A 21597-nucleotide genomic window follows, 5' to 3' on the forward strand; every position below is an offset into this window, starting at 1 on the left:
CAATATGATAAAAGTAAATCAACACAATAAATTGGAGCAATTGAAACCAATAGGTTGTTTGAACTTAAAAAAAATTTTTTTTCCCGATTACCTATAGTTTAAATTCCATGTTCATTTATTTATTACCCCAACTTCCTCCACATCCCTTAAAGTTTTCAAACGTATGTAAATAACAGAAATTTTGTTGAACCATTCATAAACCTTAACGGTGGTTACTAACCCGGTTATTTTACATATCCAAAACGCAAACTTCACTTTTCGTGAATTGATTTACGAGGGTAGGTACGATGGATCGTTCGGTCGATCGGTGTTGTGTTATAAGTTTGAGTGTGCCGACGTGTGTTAAAGTTGGGGAGAGAGCCATAGACTTAATGAAGCTGAGACAAGGAATATGTGATTTTAGTTGGTGCTTTAATTAATATTTATATTTTATATATAATTTTATATTTATGTATGATTTTTATTTTATTTAGTATGAATATAAATATATGTTTATATAACTACTAATTAAAATCACTTATTAAAATCATATGCTTATTATAAAAATTTAATTATTAACTGATAAAGGTTATAATTTCTCAAAATTTACTCATTTATATATTATGAAAATTTATACAAATAAATATACTAAAATCATTCATTATATATTTGTGTATAAATATATGGATATTTCAATTCATTTGTGATGATTAATTTTAGTATATTTAACATGGTTGATGAATTATACAAATAAGAGGCATACTAATCTAATTTTCACTCACTAATCTTTTACACACAAGTTTTATCAACTTGTTTTCTAATTAACCATCTGCGAGATTCTTTTTGACAAAAAAAAATAACTCTTAAAAAAGTGAACAAAATTTCTCGAGTATATAAAATTAAAAGGTAAAATATTATTTTCCTCTAGTTTCATTTTTAATTAATATATTTATATGGGATTATTGTTTAGCCAAGGTTTTAAGTAGAGGGAATAAAGCATATATAAAAAGATAAAGTGGGTTAAGTTGTGGCTTTTATCCAAAAAAAGGAAAAGACCATATATTCGATTCTTGTGTATCCGGTTAACGTTGAAAAAAGTGTAAGCATTGGGAGAGGAAAGTGGAGCACGTTTTGTGGTGACTGGTGAGTAGATGGATGGATGGATGGGTATCGTAAATGTGGAAGAAGCATAGTGCAACATTCTCAAACTCGACCTTGGATTGGACCACACAAGTTTTATGTCATGTATGTTAATGTTAAGGAAAATGTTTATTACATCACAAACCTAAAAATATATGCATGCTCTGCCTCTGCCATGCTATGTCCACAGCTTCTGCTTCACAGAGAAAAATCACCTTTCTTGAGGTCTCCTCCCTTCAACTCTTGAGTGTCCATGTTGCTGCAGTTGCAAATGCTCCTTTCACTTGCTCTTTACCCAGTTGTCCAATGGTACGCCCTTTCTGTTGTTATTGTTGCTAGTTTGCATGTTATGCTAGAATGTTGTAATGTAAGTTAGATTTTGAACGATTTGTAAATTGTATAGTTGAAGCAAATGTAACAGATCTGCTTGTGCTTTTCATCAACTATTATCCAGAAGCTGCATCAGTATTATTTTTTGTAGGCACATGCTTAAGAGATTAACACGTTCCTCAAGAGCTATTATCTATTTCATTGTTGTAACAATTTTCAGTTTATTATCTCTTTGTTAAGCTCATTGTATTTATCTAGAATAGTCTTGAGAATTAAGTAATAGATCATCAAATGGTGAATCATATGTATAGAATGCAATGTAGAGGTTGTGTTGTATTATTATTTTCTGCAATCGCGGTTTAGGAATGTTCAATTCAGTAGGTTATCAGATGTTTATTATTTGTGATATCCGGATGGTTATTCTGGATAGTATAAATGTATTGTGTTTGAGAAATTAGTAGTATTTTATCCTAAATGTTCATTTTTTAACTCATATTGAATCAAATACATAGCCCATTGTACACATTGTACAAATACTCCATTACTTCTCTACCAGAATTCATTAAATAAATGTGATCACGGAAGGGAACAGAATCGCTGAGCGCAGGGCACGGAATACGATCCCAAATGGAGAAGATTTCTTATACCGGGCTTCCGTTTCTTTTTTAATTTCTTTTATTGGGCCTATAGAAAATAAAAATGTCTTACTTGAAAAATCACAATATGTAACTGTAACTTGCATTGACGTCACGTGCGGCCTCAGGAAGTTAAGAAATTGTCAAAAAGTAATTAAGCAGCGCTAAGCAGGGATTAGTAGAGCTTAGTTTGCAGGTTTTGTTGCCGGGGTGCTTGAGGCTCAGTTTCAAGCAAAGGCAAATGGTGGTTGAAATTCAAATTGAAGCTATTTTTGTTGTAAATAAACAAAAAAGAAATAATTTAGTGGTGGCTCTGTTCTGGGTGTTTCATAATTATGTATGGGGATGTCAGAGGACCCAATTTACTGCACCCTGCCACTCTCACTCACTCGCACCTAACCTAACCTTATTTTCTTCTTCTTCTTCTTCTTCTTCTCTGCGCTCACTCACTTGTGCCTATTCCCTTTTCTTTCATCCCTCCACTCCAAGCCATGGCCACTGCTGCTTCTTCTTCCTCCCTTCCTTCTCTCCCACCACCTTCCCCCAAGTCACCCCCTGACTTGTACGGCAAGCGCCGCGACACCGCCAGGCTTCACATGCTGGACAGAGAAATCACTTTTCTCGAGGTCTCTCTCTTTTTCTTTTCACTTTTCATGTATCTGCACTGCACCATTTCTCTTTATTCACAAGTATCTTTGCATCTGTCAGGTTGAGTTGAAAAATGTTGAAGCCCTTCAACCAGCTTCAGCATGCTGCAAAGAGTATGTTCATTCTCTCTTCTCCACTTCCTTCGTTATCAAACTCTTCGAGCTAAACAAATTTCTTTACTTTAATCTGCAGGGTTGCTGATTTTGTGGTCGCCAACTCTGATCCTCTCTTACCTTCGTAATCAATGTTCTTATTACTTCTCCACAATCTTTCTTTCGTACTTTCAAAATGGCATCATCGTTTTTATACTTTTTTTTTGTTTCTCTTTTTCTTTCTCAAGCAGAAGCAAGAAGAATCGCAAGTCATGCCGCTTTTGGAAGTGGCTCTGGTACTACTACTACTACTACTACTACTTCATCTTCTTACTTAGAGTGTAGATACCAATGTGGGAGATGCACCTAAAATACATTTCACGCATGAAAATTTAGTTGCTATTGGAAAAAAAAAGGTTTAATACATAATGCATAAAGTGCTAGTGTGCCATATAAAATTAGTTTTCAGTAGTAATTTTTCATTTCTTGATACCTGCTGTCTGGTGCAATATTTGTAGTCCATTTTCCACTGAATATTTTATATAATAAAAAGCATAATAAAGATAAACAGGCTACTAGCATGTAAGGACAATCAAGGTTATTTGATGAGTAATATGTTAATGTTGTTTAGCTTTGAAGATTGAAACTCTGAGCCATCCCTAATTTTGAAGAGTAATAGGTTTACCTTGTTCATTATTAGTTTCCGTTATGCCTTAGTTGTTAAGCTCAATTATTGATGAAGCTAGAGCAACCTCTGTCCAAGTATGCTTATTTATTTACTGTCATGAAAAATGAACATATGAGTAACTTTTATTTTTTTTCACTGTACAGTGGTTTGCCATGTTTAAACTTGTCTTGGATCTGCTGCTGCTGCTTCTGCTGTGAAGGCTTACCTGTACATCTGAAATTACCAAGCTGCCACTGCTGCAGGCCATGCAGTTGCTGCAGCTGCAGCTGCAATTGTCTTCCCTCCATCAATTGCTCCTTGCCAAAATGGCTGTGCTGCTGCTTGTGTCCCACTTCGTCATCAAATTGCTGTAAAGGGAGTAACTGCTGCTCATTTTCCAAATCAAGTTGCTGTAGATGGAGCAGCTGCTGTTCTTGTTCCAGATCAAAGTGCTGTAAATGGAGGAGGAGGAGCTGCTTCAGTTGCTCTTGTCCTCAATCAAAATGCTGCCAAGGTAGCTGCGGCTTCGGAAACTGCTGCATTCTCCCAAGCAGTTGCAGTTTTCAGTGTCCATCTTGCCCTTCTTGCTGCAGTTGCAAATGCTCCTGCACTTGTTCTTGCCCCAGTTGTCCCAAGGTACACCCTTGCTGCTGCTGTACAAAGTCCTTTTGGAGAAGTGCTTTCTGCTGTTTCTGTTGTTAGATTTTCAAATTATATTATATTACTTGCTCAATTTGCAATTATGATATAGTTAGAGTATAAATTTTGGAAATATAAAGGAGTTTTTTTATTATAAAATGTTATAAGCTAAGTTAGATTTTGAAGTATTTGTATAGTTAGTTGAAGCAAATGTAGTAGCTCTGCTTTGTAATTTGTGGGCCAGATAAATTTGGTCCTTTATTGTCAGCATTTTTCAGTGTTGCATGTGAAATGGAAGATGCAATAGTATAAATTTATAAAAATGGCCGTTGAAATATGGCTTGATGGTTTGTTCAGCTTTATTGCTTAATTTTGAGTGTTTTGATTAGCAAATCCAATGAGATTCTTTGGGCACTTATGGTAAGGAATGGCAGTGGCAGCTTCTTGAAAACTTTGACAAGCATATAAGAGTTTTTACTTTTTATCTCCGAAAAGAGAAGTGTAAAAGCGATTTCTTTTTTGTCCTATTATCTTTTATTTTCTACCAAGTTTTAATCTCGGTGGTCCTACAAGAAAGTTGATGATCAATGAAGTGATCAAACGGGAAAAGAAGTCAGGAAAATATGTGATGGGCGTGAACTACTTTTTTTCTGCATTGCTGACAATGACACAGAACTCAGCAAATGTCTTTTCATTCATTCAGTACGCAGATTTGAAGCCAATCTGGCTTTAGATCGTTTGGAATGAGACATTTCGGAAAAAAGAATATAGAAATTAGAAATTCAATTCAGAGTAAGTTTTCACTCAGAAAATGACCCCCTTTTGTGTGCCTATTATAGAGATCTACTGCGGTAGAACTAGAACTAGAATGCTAAAATATCCAATGAAAACAGTGATTACACACGAGGGTGGTGTTCAGACCACAGAACTGTCATTGCTATGTTTCCATATTTGTGAAGTGGCTAAATATATATGCACATTGCACACACACACACAGCATTTTTAAAAATTAAAACAAAATCTGAAACTAGCTAGCTAGGCATGAGGGAACAAAAACAGGCATAATAAGCTGCATATAATACTCGTTGGAGCATTATATTGAACATCATAATATTATTACATACATATATAGCAAGGACTCTGTGTTTGCTACGTTAGCTTTTTAGTACTGGGTATAGAAGGAATAATTAAGTTCACGAATCATCAGTCCATGCAAAAGCAACTGGGCTCCTAACTTGGTGCACTTGATTGCTCCACACAATGCTACCGAATTTGGAAAGAAGCGAGTAATCATCAGCACTCTTGTTGGACACAAAGGTGACCGTGTAAGATTGCTTTTCCCCAACTTGGGCGAACACAAGCCTTGTGGGCTTCACCGTTATTGCCACGACGGATGGTCCATCAACATCCACATCATACACGGATCCTGCTGCCCCAACATTGGTCAACGTCCGAGTGTACGCAACAGCCCTCTTCTTGGTCCCAAACACAACCGAAAACGACGGGTAGTTCAACTGCCCCGCCTCATCAAATCTCACGGAACAATTCACGTTGGGATTCTTAACAATAAGCTGTATAGTCTCAGGCGTATAGTAGTCCAAGGAGCACAAGAAGGCAACGTAATCATCGGTGGTTGCGTCGTACACAAGCCCTGGAGAGAATGCCTTTTGTGGGTTCACATACCCGGCACCATGAGCCCAGGGGGTTGAAAAGTCTCCTCCGGCAGCATCCTTAAAAGGGGAGTTGGTGTTGTCGTGTGTAGAAGCAGTTGTCATGAGTGCCGATTTGATGGCACTTGGACTCCAATCTGGATGGGCTGCTTTCAACAACGCACCCAATCCGCTTATGTGTGGACATGACATTGACGTACCTATAATTCAATTCCCAGGTCAAATTATAATAATAATGACATCTCACGTGATCAAAATTAACTAACTAGTAAGTACCTGACATGATATTGAATTGGGTTTTGCGAGTATCCTTCGTTAACCCAGACGGGCCAACAGCCTCGGACCATCCCGCCAAAATGTTAACACCAGGCCCAATAATATCGGGCTTAAGAATCTGAGGCGTAACTCCATTGGGCCCACGGGAACTGAACGCGGCCACAACTGGCGAAGGCCTCACGTTCAGAACAGTTCCACCGAAGCTAAGCACAGCCGTTGGATTAGGATCCAACGAAGCGTACTCTCTGATCTCATCTCCCGCGCTTCTCCCCACAGCTACGGCCGGTACAAGATGGCTGTCCGCCACCACTTCCTCGCCGCTCGCCGCCGTGTTCGCCAGTATCATCCCCACACCTCCAGCTTCTCTCACCACCGCACTCTTCTCCGCCCGCGCATTGAGCCCTCTGTCGCAAACCACCACCTTCCCTCGCACAAGCGACGGTTCCAGCGAACCGGGCAAGCAAACGCTGCTCGACGAATTGGATTTATCGGTGAAATAAACCAATCCGACCGGTTCGTCTCCTAAACCTTCTCCACCGTAAAGAGAAACACCGCTGAATCGTTTTCCATTTCCGATTTTAACATAAGCTGGGAAATCCCGATCTAGGGTTCCGGCTCCGACGGTCATCACCCAGGGAGCCACATTGGCGACAGATCCCTGACGAGGACCATTGTTCCCTGCCGAGCAGGCCACGAAGATTCCTTTCTGCACCGCCGCGAAGGTTCCAATGGCAATGGTGTCCCGGTGGTAGGCGGTGGAGGAGCCTCCGAGAGAGAGCGAGAGCACGTCGACGCCGTCCTGGATCGCTTGATCAATCCCCGCGAGAATGTCGGAGGCATAGCAGCCGCCTGTCCAGCAGACCTTGTACGCCGCGATGCGCGCCTGTGGTGCCATACCACGCGCCGTTCCAGTGGCGTAACCAAGTAAAGTGGCGTTGGGGACGGCGGAGCCTGCAGCAGTAGTAGCAGTATGGGTTCCATGTCCTTCACGGTCGCGTGGAGACACTTGGTCCTTCTCCCTAACCATGTAACCGCCACCGGAGGACAATAAGTAGCCCTTGGAGAAAGTCCTGGCGCCAATGAGCTTTCTGTTACATAGGGAAGGATCGAAATCCGGAGCTGGCTCGCATTGTCCGCGCCACCTTGTGGGAACCGGAGGCATGCCGGAATCGTCGAAGCTGTTTGTCTCCGGCCACACCCCGGTGTCGAGGATTCCGATGATAATGTCGTTGGAAGCATGGTCGAGATCCTGAATGGTGTGGCCTTCCCACAAGTTTGAAGCCTTCTGGAGGCCCAAGAACTCCGGTGTCCTTGTTGTGTGGAGGGTGTAGCGTGTGTCCTCGTAAACCGCAAGCACCGAATCGGAACGGCGTAGTAACTGTGCCTGGTCCTTGCTGAGGGAAGCGGCAAAGCCATTATAAGCGGTTTCGTATGAGTAGAGCAGGGAATCGGAGTGGGAGTTATGATATTCAAGTGTTGCTGTGTACCAGTCTCGCTTGGAAGGGTTGTGATGTTTGTGTTTCATGTGAACTATGTAAGTTTTCTTTGTGCTGGTGGCCATCGCTTCACATAATAGACATTGTAGCATCATCGCTATCATAACCATGGAGATGGAACACGTTGAGGCCATGCCCTGCCTGCCTTGTTGCTTTTTTCTTGCTAATTAACTCACTTCTCCCCAGTCATATATATATATATATACAATGCAAGCAGCTTAGCCAATGAGGGCTAAGTTTTCTATTATTAATTTTGTAAGGTAGTGGTGTGATTTAATTGCTCTGCATTGCAATGATGCCTCATGCAACTACTGCATACACTTATAAGTTATAACTACTTGCTAATAAGTAGCCATGTCTTTGACATCACTTTGACTAGCGCTCAAAAGAGTCCAAATTATTATATGTTGCATTGCATTTCCTTCTTACATCAATTTCATAATTAGCGTGAAAATATATGGTTTTGTAGTGCATGGGATAGATTTCAGAATTCAGAGTAATTTTTTGTCTTCACTATGCATGGGTTAAACAAAAACAGCTGTAAACGCGTCATGGTTGAGGGTCCACCAATCTTAGCCATTCTTTGGTGATGCAAGACCATGTTTTATTAGCGCAAATCGTTGTTCAACCAAATCTCTTCTTTTGATACGCTCATGCCTGCCGAATATTATACCCTTCAATCGTTATGATATGCATGGATGAAATTAAAGCAAACCTTTTTGTTTTTTAACACTTCATTGATCCAAATTCCAAACTAAATATAAAAACACTCTTGCTGGTGATAAAATATTGAATATTGGGTTTTTAATTTGTCCTCTCCATTCACGGACTTGGCAACTGTAATAAAAAAATAATACAAAACGGGAGCAGGAGTTATAAGATAGACAAGGAGATATTTTGTTGTACGTGCATGCTTTATTAATTTGCCCCACTCATAAGCTCAACAGTGTTTGGATGAGAGTTATTTCTTTTCTAAAAAAGAAAATCTCTTAGAAATCTAATCATAGTATATTCGAAAGGAAGTACAGCACTATGGATTGTGGTGGAAGCAAGAATTTTAGTAAAAAGAAATGACAGACCACAGTATGATGCACTATGCAGCAGTCATATAATTATGACTGAATGAACGAACAAGTGTTTTGGTTTCATACAATTTATTCCTCATCAGAGAAAGCTGTGCCATTATTGGCTTATTGGTAACAGATTCATGCGGTTAAAATCAAAATAAAAGGAAGCATAGTGAGAAAAATTATTAAAGTTTATCTGGTTTTAAACTATCTTCAATTCCCGTGTTTATTTTATTTTATTGAACTTGAAAAATCATAAATTAAATTATATCTGTCATCTGCATGGAATGGAATTCTTGCAGATAACAAGTTAGAAATGCAAAAATAAGTGCTTTCGTTTCAACTGATGAAGGATAGGATCAGGCAGGGTAGGTATTGGTACAAATCAGAATGTTCCGTGCCTGCATTTGTTTTTGACTCTTTCTGAGGTTGCACATGCATAGATAGATAGATATACTCCTTTAATTTTAGCCATCGGTAATTGTAATTATTTAATTCAAAACATTAATTTGCGGGCATGTGATTCATCTACTACTAAATAATATGTATGGATATGTTAATGAAAATCAACCTGAAAGTGGTTCATAAAGCTACACATTGCACGTGTGCCTCCACAACTTTGATGAACTATACACAATACAGACATACACTGCATAACTTTGTATTTATGTGTATTATATATTATATATTATATGTGTATTTGTGCCTTATTGATTTAGTTTAAGGGGGAAAATCCATTTGAATTATGTGTAATTAAAAAACCTGGGTACCTCATCACTGATTCACTGCATTGTAATCTCCCCATTCAGTGGTTTGTCCCCTTGTGTAAAATATCTATAAAACGTCATCGTGTTCTTTGTCTGACACAAATTCACGGGTTCAGCTGAATAAAAGAGATGCATGCATGGATACATGGCCCATGAATATCAAAAGCAAAAATGATATTAATTAATTGCAACTCCTCTAAAATAGGGTTAAATAACAAGTACCTTTGTAATTAATTAATTATTTCTTGAAAAAGAATATGTATATTTAGAGTATCATCTAAGGTTGGTGAAACAGATGATACTGTGTGTATTTATTCTAACAATTAGATGATGTTATTCTTAGCATAATATTTATATAATTATAACCATAATCATAGTATTATACATAGCTAGGAAAGTTGATACTTAACAAGCAAAAATGTGTATTCATTTTTATTTGCTGATGTACTAACTAGTACGGGTTTCTTTTTAATACCTAATGGCTAATGCTAATTTTTAGGTAAACTTAAACTTACTTTTATATATATGGTTTCAATTTGGTTTGAATCTTGTTACCTTGTAAATTAATATGTTCGAAACTTCAACAAGAGTCGCTTTGGCCGAGTGGTTAAGGCGTGTGCCTGCTAAGTACATGGGGTTTCCCCGCGAGAGTTCGAATCTCTCAGGCGACGATGTGTTTTATATTTTGCCCCGCAAACCTCTGATCTGCAGCTAATATAATAATGCAATCAAAGTGAAAATAAGAGATCTTGTTTTGCAAACTAAATCATTAGTCAATAGGGACTTTGGCCCATTGGGCTCCTCATCATACAATCAGCTTCAACGTAGCATCAGATCATAATTTGTAAATTACAAGTCACACACGAATATGTGCATCTAAGGTCGTTATTCTTTATCATTTCTTATGAAGACATACATATTTGTCTCTTAAATATAAATTTCTATATTTTTCTTCTGTTTGTTTAATTTTTACTCATAGGAAGGGTTGAGTTAGTTACTTACACTAAATTTTTGGCAAAAGCACGGGAAATAATGGACCATCTTTTGTTTGTGTTGCAGTTAAAGATATATGTAGCCTCTCTAGTGCAAAAGCAGCAGGAGATATCAGGATTTTTATTATATTCTACGTCCAGAATGATTTCGGCCTAACACATGCAACTAATAAGAAATCACAATAATTATTGTGTAATACACATACTTACCTTTGATAAACTATTTAAAGCTCAAAGAATGCATATGAAAGCAATGAGTTTTTTTTTTTTTTTGAAGCAAGGAGTTTAACATAATACAGTGGAGTAAACAGAGTCAGAAAATACAATAATCACTTAGAGAAAGTACATGACATCACAAAAAGAGACCTCATGTCATTTCCGGCATAGTTATCAACAACTAACGGGATCCACACCTTTCCACTCGTTGAAGCTCACCACCGTCATATTGATTATTTCTTCCACATCTTTGCTTTTATTCTGAAATATTCTTCTATTTTTTTCTAGCCAGATGTTCCAAACGATTGCGCAGAAGCACCTTAATCGTTGTTCTTGATCCACCTTTCTCCTTGGTTCCTCAGTCCAACATAGGAAATGTTCTTTCATCGAATCCAGAAAGGACCACTGTTGGCATAGCATCGATATCCAAGCACTCTACACCTGCCAAACAAAATCACAGCTTAGAAACAAGTGGTGGACATGCTCCACATCGTTATTACATAAAACACATACATTATCTTCCTTACTGATAATTCTAAACCGGCTTAGCCTTTCTTTTGTATTCACCCTCCCTATCAAGACGAACCAAGTAAACAATTCCACTCTTGGTGGCACTAAACCTTTTAAGATAGTCTTAGTGAAGCTGTAGCTGGTAACCTCTTCTGGGATAATTTCCTACTGCAAAACCTGCACAAATGAGTTAGTTGAATAAACACCTTGTCTATCATATTTCTACATCACTCTATCGTTTTTGTTATTTACTAGTTTCACAGGTCTCAATGCCTCATGTAATTGACTCGGAAGTTCCAGCTCCCATTGAAAGAGCTCTCTCCGCCATTGGAAGTTCTAAATCCGATCTAACCCGTTCCAGAACCCGCAATCCCCTATAACAAATCCACATTGGTTTGAAATAGAGAAAAGCCTGGGGAGCCGATCCTTCAAAGGTCCACCAAGTAACCAAACATCCTCCTAAAACCAAGTACGTGGCCCATCACCAATCTCCATAGATAAGCCAGTAATCATCTTCTCCCTTATATGTTGATTCATTATCTGCATCTGGCATATATCCTTCCAGGGCCCGCCTCTAGTAGGTAGCACTTGAGTTGAGAGAAGCTCATTAGGATTTAGATTATTGGAGGAGCATACCACTTTCTTCCACAACGGGCACTCTTCCTTCGCAAATCGCCACCACCACTTAAACAACATAGCTGTGTTATGAATCATAACATCTCCCACTCCCAACCCACCAAGTTTCTTTGGAGCCTACACCACTTTCCATCTTACTAATGCCATCCCATTACTACCATCCTCCTTACTCCACAGGAACCTTCTCTGCAGTGAAATCAGTTTCTCAGCAACAGCTTTCGACATCTTGAACAAACTCAAATAATACACTGGCAAACTATTTAAAACTGATTTGATCAGCACTAATTTTCCAGCTTTGTTCAGTACTTTAGCTTTCCACAGGCTGAGCTTTTCCTCCACTTTGTCTATTATAGGCTTCCAGGTCTTCACCAACCTCGGATTTGCTCCTAAGAGGATTCCAAGGTATTTAACTGGAAGGGAATCACGCTTACAACCCAACAAGCGGCACATACGCTGGATCCATTGTTCGTCACAATTTATTGGAATCAAGCTCGACTTATCAAAATTGATACTGAACCCTGACATCAACTCAAAGCATCTCAGGAGTCGCTTGTAATTCTTGATAGTCTCCTCTTCTGGTGGACAAAACAGAATTGTATCATCAGCAAACTGTAGATGTGAGAACTCTATACTATCTCTCCTAACCAACAAAGGTGATATGCGGCCGTTCCTCACTGCCTCTCCAACCATTCCATGCAGCACATCCACAACCAGGACAAACAAGAAAGGAGAAAGTGGGTCACCTTGTCTAAGCCCTCTTTCCATTTTGAACGGCTTAGTCGGCAAACCATTTACCAAAACCAACATAGATGTTGTGGCCACACATTCCATAACCCACGATCTCCATCTATGTCCAAACCCCACATTTTGCATTACTGTGTCCACAAAGCTCCACTTGACTCTATCATATGCTTTTTGAAAATCAATCTTGATTATTGCAGCCTCTTTTTTTCTCAGTTTAAGCCAATTTACAGTTTCACTCGCGATAAGTGCCCCATTATGTATTTTCCTTCCCTTTACAAATGCGCTCTGAGTCTCCCCTACTAACTCTGGTATCATAGATCTCATCCTCCTAATTAGTACCTTGGAAATAACCTTGTATACACACCCAACCATACTAATAGGTCGTAGGTCCTTAATCTCCCTTGCACCAATGAACTTCGGTGCCAGCGCTACCCAGGTGACATTGGAATTAGCCGGTAACCTGGATATCTGAAAGAATCACATCACAGCTGCCGTGAATTCAGATCCAATCTCGCCCCAACACCTCTTAATTAAATGAGTAAAGTATCGTTTTTGTCCCCAACGTTTGGGGTAAATTCTATTTGTGTCCCTAACGTTTAAATCGTCCTATTTGTATCCTTAACGTTTGTAAAAGTGATTCAATGTTATCCTGCCGTCAGTTACACATCATGAGCGCTTTAATTTGAGTTTTAAAAATCTCTTCTTGAAGTTAGAATATAAATGTTTGGGATAGAATCGATGATCTACTCCGAAAAAGAGCTCATCAAATGTTGAAACTAATTCCTACAACATTTACATAATTCACTTTTCTAAGGACATAAGTGAATCTAAACACAAATAGTGGGTAAAATATTAAAATCAACCACATCCAAGTGAGACCTAATTGAGAATGAATACATTCAAGTGAGAATAATTGAAAAATATAATCTGATTTATTAGTATAATTGATAGTAGGATAACATTGAATCACTTTTATAAACGTTAAGGATACAAATAGGACGATTTAAACGTTAGGAACACAAATAGGACTTACCCCAAACGTTGGGGACAAAAACGATACTTTACTCTAATTAAATTCATGTTGTATCCATCACAGCCTGGTGCCTTAGAAGACTCGCAATCCCATACAACCTCTCTGATCTCCTCAGCCGATGGCAGCGTCTCCAAATTCATAGAATCTTCCTGGTCTATCCTACCTACCAGACCGTCCCTGAATCCCACCATCGGAGAATCTTTCTGGTGATATAAATCCTTATATAACTCTGTAATTGCAATTTTTATTCTAGCTTGATTCCTGACCAGTCTGCTGTTGATTAATAGTGTATCAATCCTATTATTCTTCCTTCTTGCTGAATCTATATTGTGAAAGTATCTTGTATTTTTGTCCATATCCTTCGCTTGCCTAGACCGAGACATCTGTTTCCAGTGAACTTCTTTTCTCATATACCACCTCTCACAACAAGTAACTAGCGCCTTTCTTCTAACCTCCATCGTTCCATCATACACTACTTTTTAATTTATTCCTCAAACTTTGTAATCTTCTTGTCCATGTCACCAAAGTTGGCCTTGTGCCACCTCCTTATCGGAGTCGTCAAAGCCTTCGATTTATCCGTGAACTGTATCTCCCCCAATCCTCTCCACTTATCCCTCACCATTCTGAGAAAGCCTTCATGTCTAAACCAAGAATCTAGGCTTCGGAATAGCCTTGGACCTTCCCTCAACTTCTTGTCTTCCACTAAAATAAGACAATGATCTGATAAGTCTCTAGGTCCACCTCGTAACCGGGTCTCGTAAAACTCTTCTAGCCACTCTAAGCTAACCAGAGCTTTATCTATACGACTGTAAAAACGCCTCTGAAACTATGTGAACTTACGATCAGTGAGTGACAAATCCACTAAGTGCATATCTTGTATTCAATTCTTGAAGTTATCCATAGACCGAGATAAAATAACAGTACTTTATCTTTTCTCCACATGTACTATTTTATTAAAATCTCCTATGTAACAACAAGAAACCTGGCATAACCCAATCATGTAACGAGTTAATATATAAGAAAGCAATGAGTTAAATCATGATAATGATATGTGTGGCGGTGGGGGATATATAAGATGGTTGAATATGAACCTTAGTTTCATCATTATTATTGACTTACATATTGTTGTTTGATTGATTATGTGCGCCTACATATACAGATCCCAACTCCTTTTCCACTCCTTTAATTTACTGCTATGCTAATTTATAATTGGTTTGCTTTAAGACATGTTTTCCGCCAGAAAAACATTATCATACACATGTTAATTTGATGTTGAACTTAATATATATCTAATGTTAGATATGATGATCATGCACCGGATTAATAATAATGCGCCCCCAATACCTCCTTTTTTTCCCCTTGCACTTGAGTGAATTTGTGAATATTATATTAGAATAATACTATACATTTAAATTTTTTTTGTTAAACTAAGTTTAATTAAATTGATCTAACATAACAAAAATCAATTATAACTAGTATTATTCTAAATTTTATTGTTCAACTTAGTTTATAAAAAGACTTAGATGTATAGTATTACTCATTATTATATTATTATCACTTATGACAACTGGCTGGCAACTATAATCTCTGCAGTGTCAAGATTCAAGAAGGCCGCTGATTCCTTTAATTTGATGATAAGAGTCACGTTTGGATTAGTTTTGAATAAAGTAAGACATCAATCCCTCAACCTCAAGGGTATGTTTGATATCAGAACAGAGTGATCAACCAACATCCAATATAATTATTAATTAAGCCACCTAGTAAATAACACAGCAACTAACACACAATCTTTTAAAATTGGTAGTTGCTTCGCTACGATCATAAATTAATACATGTCAATACTCAATACAATAAAAATGTGATCAACAAAAAGACGATTAAAAATTAACAAAAGTCAACCATAAAATCATGACTAGCTAGCTAGAAAGCCACTAATGCAACAATAATATGCGTGCAGAGAGAACAAATTCTAGATCTATATCAGAACTATAGTGGCATAAATATATATATAGTTTTACCAACAAATTCAAGCATAGCAGCCACCACAGTAACTCAAAATTCACTGAAACCAAAAAATCACAGCAGCCACCACCGCCAACATATTTCTTGGCTTACTGGAGCATTGCATGAGCGCTCTCAAGATATATTTAATATGAAGTAGTAAAAAGTATTGTGTACATTATTTATATTGTATAATTTTCCAAGGAATTGGTCTCTGGTTAATTAGCTGGCTTGGCCTCTTAATCAAATTTAAATATTTGTGGTAGGTAATAATGATTATGTCATTCTACAAATATCTATCTTTGACAATCACCCAAGCGTTTAATTTGTCGTATTTAAGAAATAAGAATAGAGAATTACCCAAGTGGATAAAATAAAATAAAATAAAATATTATTCTCGAAACCCACAGAATTGCAGAGACAGCCCTTGTTAATTTGTCAACTACAACGGCTACTAATTTTCATATTAGTATAATATTGTCTTCCATTTTGGAAAATATCCGCATAAATTCTTGTGGTAGCTAGGGACGAGGGGCTAATTGATGATATTATATTATTATTCATTGTGTCTAAAATTTATTAAATATTTAAATTGATGAATTCCAGGCTTTTGCGCATCACACGGTCACTCAGACATGCACGGTTTCATCTTCTTGTATCTATTATTGCTACTCTCTATGACTATGAGGACCACATAATATGATGGGAGCATATGTATAATGTATGTATATATCTTTCTCATCTACAAACCCTCTTCTTGTTCACACTATATAATATTACAGAAATATTTGCTTATCTAATAAATTAAATATCCAATATTTTTATTATTCATATTATTTAGTATTTTCATAATCTACCTATACTTTTTCCTACTAATAATTCGCTCGGTTAATCAGAGTCTTACTGCCTTACATGATGGCAATTAAACCTTATTGAAATTAAAGATTCTCCCATTATTTTGTCTCTTCATAATACTCCCAAGTCTCAACCGACACAACTCTTTCAATAAATTAGTTAGATAATAAAAATTCACATTCAATTATTTTTATGTAAAACTAATAATAAAAAAATTATAAAATAAAAATTTAATTAAATTTATTAAATTATGTAACAATTTTTACTATAAATTTTACAGTAAAGACAGCGTTCAATAAATTAGTTAAATAATGAAGCTTGTTAAACATATCAAGTCAATATTTAAATTAATAACACTCGGCCTAGCAGTACACGATACAAAGATACTATCGTCAATTACCTATGATTTTATTTGATTGATTGAGCATGGCTGGAATAAATTATTACTATAAGGAATTTCATTTGCATGAATAATAATTTATCAAAAACCAAGATATATAGCTAGATAGCTAGCAAGTTAATAAGTTGACGAGTTGAATCGTGTTCATTATTTAATTCATGTACTAATTGAAGTGTATGTATATGGCATAAGAATACAAAAGTAGAAAAAAAAATTAATAATTATATAGGAGGGGCAGGTGTTAGTGCTGTCCAGCAGTGGGGTATGATCTGATTGGCAAATTGTTGTGTATATTATTCACATGTATGTGTTCCGGTCAAACCGGTCAGCTATATATGTAATCTAGCTGTACTCGTTTTCTTTGAAGATATGTTTTCAACTTCATTCACTCATTCAAACACAACAAATCGTAGTTGGTAAATAATTGTCCAATTGCTGAACTAGTCTCTCTTCTCTTCTCCTACTTCAAAATTTCAAAACGCCCCCATTACACTCTAATTTAATAATAATAATCTCTCCTTTAATTTTTGCTTTCCTTTTGGCTTGAAGGCTCATTACAGTGACCATAAAATTACTTAACTATATATGTATGTATTATTTACATTTCGAAAATGTTTGATAACAAAAAAAAAAATCAGCCAAAAACAACTATAAATTACCTTATTTAGTATTCATTGATTGGGACAATTAATGAATGCTAAATAAAGTAAGTTATGACTGTTTTTTTTTTTCTCTCTAACATTACCAAGTAATGTTAGGTAGACAAAAAAAACAGCAAGAACTTGCCTTATTTAGCCTTCATTAATTATCGCAATAATTAATGAATGCTAAATAAGCCAAATTTTGGCTATTTTTTAGCTGATTTTCTTTTGTTACCAAACATTTCCGTTACCCTTTACATTTTACAGTATAATATTGGAGCTGAATTAATTAATTGGATTTGTCATCGGCATTGTGATTGTGTGAATCTGGTGAAGACTTTGGCGACTTGAGAGGATGCCTACGATGGTGAGTTCTCTTCCGCTCCTTGGGAGTTTGAGCATCTGTGGTAGTGTTGGTATCATCATGATTTGGAACAGTGTAAACAAAGGGTCCAATGGGGACATCATCATAGTCCTGGAGTGGCTCAAGGATCTTAACCACGGCGGGCATAGAAGGACGGTTCCTAGGCCTATGGCTGAGGCACTGGTAAGCCAAGGCTGCTGCTTTCTTTGCACCCATCTCAGAGTACTGTCCCTCCAGCCTTGGATCCATGATCCTCCCCAGCTTCCTTGAATCGTTGAGTGCAGGCCTCGCCCATTCCACCAGATTCTGTTCTCTTGATGGACGCCCCTTGTCCACTGATCTTCTTCCTGTCAGCATCTCCAACAGCACCACTCCGAAGCTGTACACGTCACTCATTGCTGTCAAGTGACCTGTCATCACGTATTCCGGTGCTGCATATCCTTGTGTCCCCATCACTCGTGTTGACACGTGTGTGTCATCTCCTTCAGGCCCGTCTTTTGCCAACCCGAAATCTGATAGCTTTGCATTGTAATCCTGATCATCATTATCATATCATCAGTTTTCAATTTTAAACTTTGAATAAATTACCATTTGTATCCACGAAAGACGACAATTGTAATCACAGAAGATGACTTTTGTGTGTCAAGAGTATGCTAACAGACCAATTACATAACTAACGTCTGAGTACTCTTGGCACACGAAGGTCATCTTCCGTGGTTACAATTGTTGTTTTATTCTTATATGGATACATTTGTCAGCGTCTATATTTTTTATGAGTACAAATGGTAATTTATTCTTAAACTTTTTTATAGACTTCTGAAGAAAGTTAATTCAATAACAACAACAATAATAATAATAATGCTATTGTGACACTCACAGAGTCTAACAAGATGTTTGAAGCCTTGAAATCTCTATAGATTACTGGCTTCTTTTGTTCATGAAGAAAGGATAGACCTTTGGCTGCTCCAACAGCAATCTTCATTCTTGTTGACCATGGCAATGACGCAGAGTATCCTGCAATTTCATTAAAACACAACACACATTAGCATATTAAATACATTATTATAGTCAAACAAATTAAACAGTAACTAATTAACCCAACAACTTACTTCTAAAGAGTTGATTCTCTAAGCTGCCTCGTGGTAAATACTCATACACCAGAAGCCTATGTTCCTCTTCACAGCAGTATCCAATCAAATTCACAAGGTGCGGGTGACTCAGTTGACCCAGAAACACAACTTCAGTCTATCATAAACCAGAACAAACAATTGTAAGGTTTAATTAACTACTAAACAAACCAGAATGAATCAAAAGAAGAAGCTAAGGGACTTGACTTACCAACCACTCCTTGTGGCCCTGAGTTCCATCCAAATCCAAAAGCTTAACAGCAACAGGCTGAGCCTTAAGACCAGGCCTTACCTTATCATCAATGAAGCCTTTGTGGACAGGTCCGAAGCCTCCTTCACCAAGAAAGTTACTTGATGAGAAGCTCTGAGTAATGATCTTGAGTTCGGCGAGTGTGAACACATAAAGGTTGGTCCCTGCTAGAGATATGGAGATCTCCTCAGAGAGCGTGGTAGCGCTTGGAAAACTCAAATCGGTAACCGAAACTCTGTTAGAACCGCTCCTAGTAGTACTAGTACCGCTACTATGACCCTTGGTTGCCACCACTTTGTTGTTTGATTTCTTAGGAGACTGTGGTGGGTAATCAGAATGATCACCACCCTTGTAACAACTCAGGAACAAGGAACTCAATGTCATCTTCATCTAACCAAAAGAATTAAAGAATAATAATGTTTGTTTTTTCTTGAGGAACCTTAGAGAATTGGTGACATATATAGATACAAATTACAAAGTGTTTAGGCAGCAGAACTTGTTGGTTGTGTTGAATTTTTCTCTTTGATTTGTGTAGCTCCTGTACGCAATGGAATTATTCTTCTTCTATGTGCCATTTCTTTATTTATAGGGGGGTGCGGTGGTTGTGGTGTTTGGCAAACCCTTTGAAAGTGATTTAAATAATTGGATTAATGGGGAACCGAGTATATCTTATTCTCAAGTCTAAGATGTTGGGTTTAGGTAAAATGACATGTCTACCCCTCCTTGACTTTCTCCCATTAAAGGACCTTCTTAGTAGGAATGCCATCTTCCGGAATGTTTCCTTAGCTTTCATTTCATAACACTCAAATGCTATAATATAAGTGGCGCTTTAAAAAGCTATTACAACAGTGGAATATACTACATAATAAATTGTAAGTAAATAAATGAATCTTACAATTTTATTTTTGCCAGAAAAAAAAATATATTTTCTTCTAACAACAACTCATATTTTCAGTCAATCTTGTTTCAAAAAAAAATTCCATAATTATGTAAAAATCATAGCAAAATAGAACTCCATCTCAACTAAATTTTTTATTGCCTTTACGCCGCCGCCATCCTTTTTTTCCGGCACATTTTTATTTTTAATATTGGATTAACAGTGGAGTTTTTTTAAATTATGATCTACTGTAGTATTTTTTTAAAATGTGGGATGATTTAAATTATGATCTATTATACAGAAATCGGACCGTTCGATTTGTGTTTAAAAATTTAAAAAATTTGGAGTACACAAATCGGACTCCAAAATTTTTTAATTTTTTAAATTGTGTACCTTCCATAGTTTTATAAAACACCAAAAATTATCACGTTAAGGCATAACACTCATCATACTTCCATATCCAAATTTTTTTAGCCTTTGTGCGGTGTATATGTATTTTCTAAACACAATATTTTTTTTGTTATCTAAAACTCCCTTTTTTTTTATTATCTATTTCATCACTATATATGGCAGCTAGCAAAGGGACAGACAGATGACGTAGTACGATTAAGTGAGCGACTCTTCGATCAAGCAATGTGTGAACATGATTTAATTTGTTTCTTCTTTCAGATACAGAGAAATGGAACAATAAGCAAAGTCGATGTTCTTGCAACATTGTTAGATTATAGTTTATAGAAAATTTTAATTTAATTTGTTTCTAGTTTCTACGTTCCACTATATACATACAAGAGAAAACATCAATGTTTATTAAACAGCAACATAAAATAAAAAAAAAAATCATAGTAGTTGGAAACTTGAATTATATGCCTGCGGTTCAACGGCAACGAACTATTAATTATTAGTTTATGTTTAGTTACGTTAATTTTTTACAAAAAAAATCATGTGTTATATTTTAATACTAATTATTGTTTTAACTAATGAGTTAGGTGGTTTGGATGAAAAATATTACTTAAACAAGGAGGAATTATTTATGCAACACGTTAATGGCCAATTGCCCTTTTATAAAAAACTTAGATTATTCAAGTTACTCTTTTTTTTTTTGGAACATCTCCACATACATAGCAAGCGGAATCTTTAATTTCGTGACCACCTCGTATAAGTGAAACATAATTTGAGAAATTGTTTGGTATGTAGTTAGTAGAAATAGAACATAGTGCGGAAGAAAAGTTAAACACCATAATCCACAAAAGTTGACAGCAAGTAATAAATAGGATGCTTGATTTTAATGGATCCACCTGAATTTATGAAATTAATTTTAACCAACTTATCCTTTAAAAAAAATCAAAGATAATTCTAATCAGCTGTGTAGAATTGAATTAAGTCGGTTACATATGCTATGTGGTTTGAGAGGGAAGGAAGGAGTGTGAGTCAAATGAGTCATCGCCGTGCGGCGGCGGGGAAGGTAGTTGGGATCCGCCGCATGATTGGATTGTAGTATATTAATTATTAATATTATTTGTTATTATGAAGAGGATTTAATTTAGT

At 36.8% G+C, this 21597-nt stretch overlaps 3 protein-coding genes and 1 non-coding gene across 5 annotated transcripts; 2 read left to right on the forward strand and 2 right to left on the reverse strand.

Moving 5' to 3' along the window:
• On the forward strand, positions 1435 to 4486 carry LOC107637504 (guanine nucleotide-binding protein subunit gamma 3-like). 2 transcript variants are annotated; one of them, XM_021120284.1, is made up of 5 exons: positions 1435 to 2710; positions 2793 to 2845; positions 2925 to 2969; positions 3073 to 3120; positions 3656 to 4486. In XM_021120284.1, the coding sequence occupies exons 1-5, from the start codon at positions 2576 to 2578 to the stop codon at positions 4191 to 4193; spliced, it is 819 nt and encodes a 272-aa protein (XP_020975943.1). In that variant the 5' UTR covers positions 1435 to 2575; the 3' UTR covers positions 4194 to 4486. The 2 variants fall into 2 exon arrangements, with proteins under 2 accessions (XP_020975943.1, XP_016196398.1); XM_016340912.2 differs by having other exon boundaries at positions 3076 to 3120.
• LOC107638398 (subtilisin-like protease SBT1.8) lies at positions 5010 to 7996 on the reverse strand. The gene is made up of 2 exons (XM_016341649.2): positions 6077 to 7996; positions 5010 to 6000 (listed from the first exon to the last, which is right to left on the reverse strand). Exons 1-2 carry the CDS (start codon positions 7704 to 7706, stop codon positions 5324 to 5326), a joined length of 2307 nt encoding a protein of 768 aa, XP_016197135.1. The 5' UTR covers positions 7707 to 7996; the 3' UTR covers positions 5010 to 5323.
• TRNAS-GCU lies at positions 9996 to 10077 on the forward strand. The gene has a single exon. It is a non-coding gene; the product is annotated as a tRNA-Ser (tRNA).
• LOC107638396 (serine/threonine-protein kinase RIPK) lies at positions 17009 to 19756 on the reverse strand. The gene is made up of 5 exons (XM_016341648.2): positions 19137 to 19756; positions 18908 to 19043; positions 18676 to 18812; positions 17688 to 18332; positions 17009 to 17394 (listed from the first exon to the last, which is right to left on the reverse strand). Exons 1-4 carry the CDS (start codon positions 19563 to 19565, stop codon positions 17724 to 17726), a joined length of 1311 nt encoding a protein of 436 aa, XP_016197134.1. The 5' UTR covers positions 19566 to 19756; the 3' UTR covers positions 17009 to 17394; positions 17688 to 17723.

This window comes from Arachis ipaensis, chromosome B04 (genome assembly GCF_000816755.2).
Source record: "Arachis ipaensis cultivar K30076 chromosome B04, Araip1.1, whole genome shotgun sequence".
Taxonomy (NCBI): Eukaryota; Viridiplantae; Streptophyta; class Magnoliopsida; order Fabales; family Fabaceae; genus Arachis; species Arachis ipaensis.